This window comes from Myotis lucifugus, unplaced genomic scaffold (genome assembly GCF_000147115.1).
Source record: "Myotis lucifugus unplaced genomic scaffold, Myoluc2.0 scaffold_7, whole genome shotgun sequence".
NCBI classification, from domain to species: Eukaryota; Metazoa; Chordata; class Mammalia; order Chiroptera; family Vespertilionidae; genus Myotis; species Myotis lucifugus.
Window position 1 is genome coordinate 11,600,940 of NW_005871055.1, and position 774 is coordinate 11,601,713.

Below are 774 nucleotides of genomic sequence, written 5' to 3' on the forward strand. Positions count from 1 at the left end.
CATCGAGAGCTCGGCTGAGAAGCGGCTCACGCTGTCGCTTGATCTACGAGTGGATGGTCAAGAGTGTGCCCTACTTCAAGGATAAGGGCGACAGCAACAGTTCGGCGGGCTGGAAGGTGAGTGGCCTTAGGACGCACAGCAGGACCCGGAGAGGGGGTACGAAGCCCCCTACCTGCGCCTGAGGTCGCGGTGGGCAGATAAGGCGGTTGTGCAAGTTTGCTTGTCCTGAAAGTGCAGGGCGCGCGTGCTGGGAGCGGATGAAAATTGGCAGATGTGGGTGGTGGACTTGCTCGGGGCCAGTGGGGGGACAGGTATAAGAGTTCGCGCGCTCAAGTGAGGGTAGGATGGAACGGGGAGCGGGCTCGTTTAAGGGAGAAAAGTATGCCAAGAAGTGGACATCAGAGCAGGGGTAAAAGTTTGCCAGTGAAAGGAGAAGGGGGTTCACTGGGAGCTGCTCCCTCACCCACAGCCCGCGTGGACTTTTGGGGCTGCTCTTTCACCTCCAGAATCTCGGGGACGAGGAAGGCTCCTTACGGACCTCCTAGCCTTGGGCCGTACTGGGAGCGGTTTCCGCTGCGCTGGGCGGGTATGGGCGCGGCGAGGGGCTTCGGAGCCCCGCCAGCAGGTGGAGGGGGGCGAGGCAGGGCGCGAGTCTGCTTATGGGGGTGGGCCCCACAGTTTTTGGAGGACGGTGTGCATTTTGCTTTGTTTTGATTTATCCGAAGGGGCCTTGAGTACAGGGAACCGGGCGTGTCGAGCTTGAGGTAGCGCATC

General features: G+C 60.9%; 1 protein-coding gene across 1 annotated transcript in view; it reads left to right on the top strand.

Moving 5' to 3' along the window:
- Positions 1-774, top strand: part of FOXO1 (forkhead box O1) — a 115,067-nt gene that overhangs the window by 659 nt on the left and 113,634 nt on the right. The window contains 2 exon segments of the mRNA XM_014450156.1: positions 10-37; positions 39-116. Coding sequence (XP_014305642.1) covers positions 10-37; positions 39-116 — 106 coding nt within the window.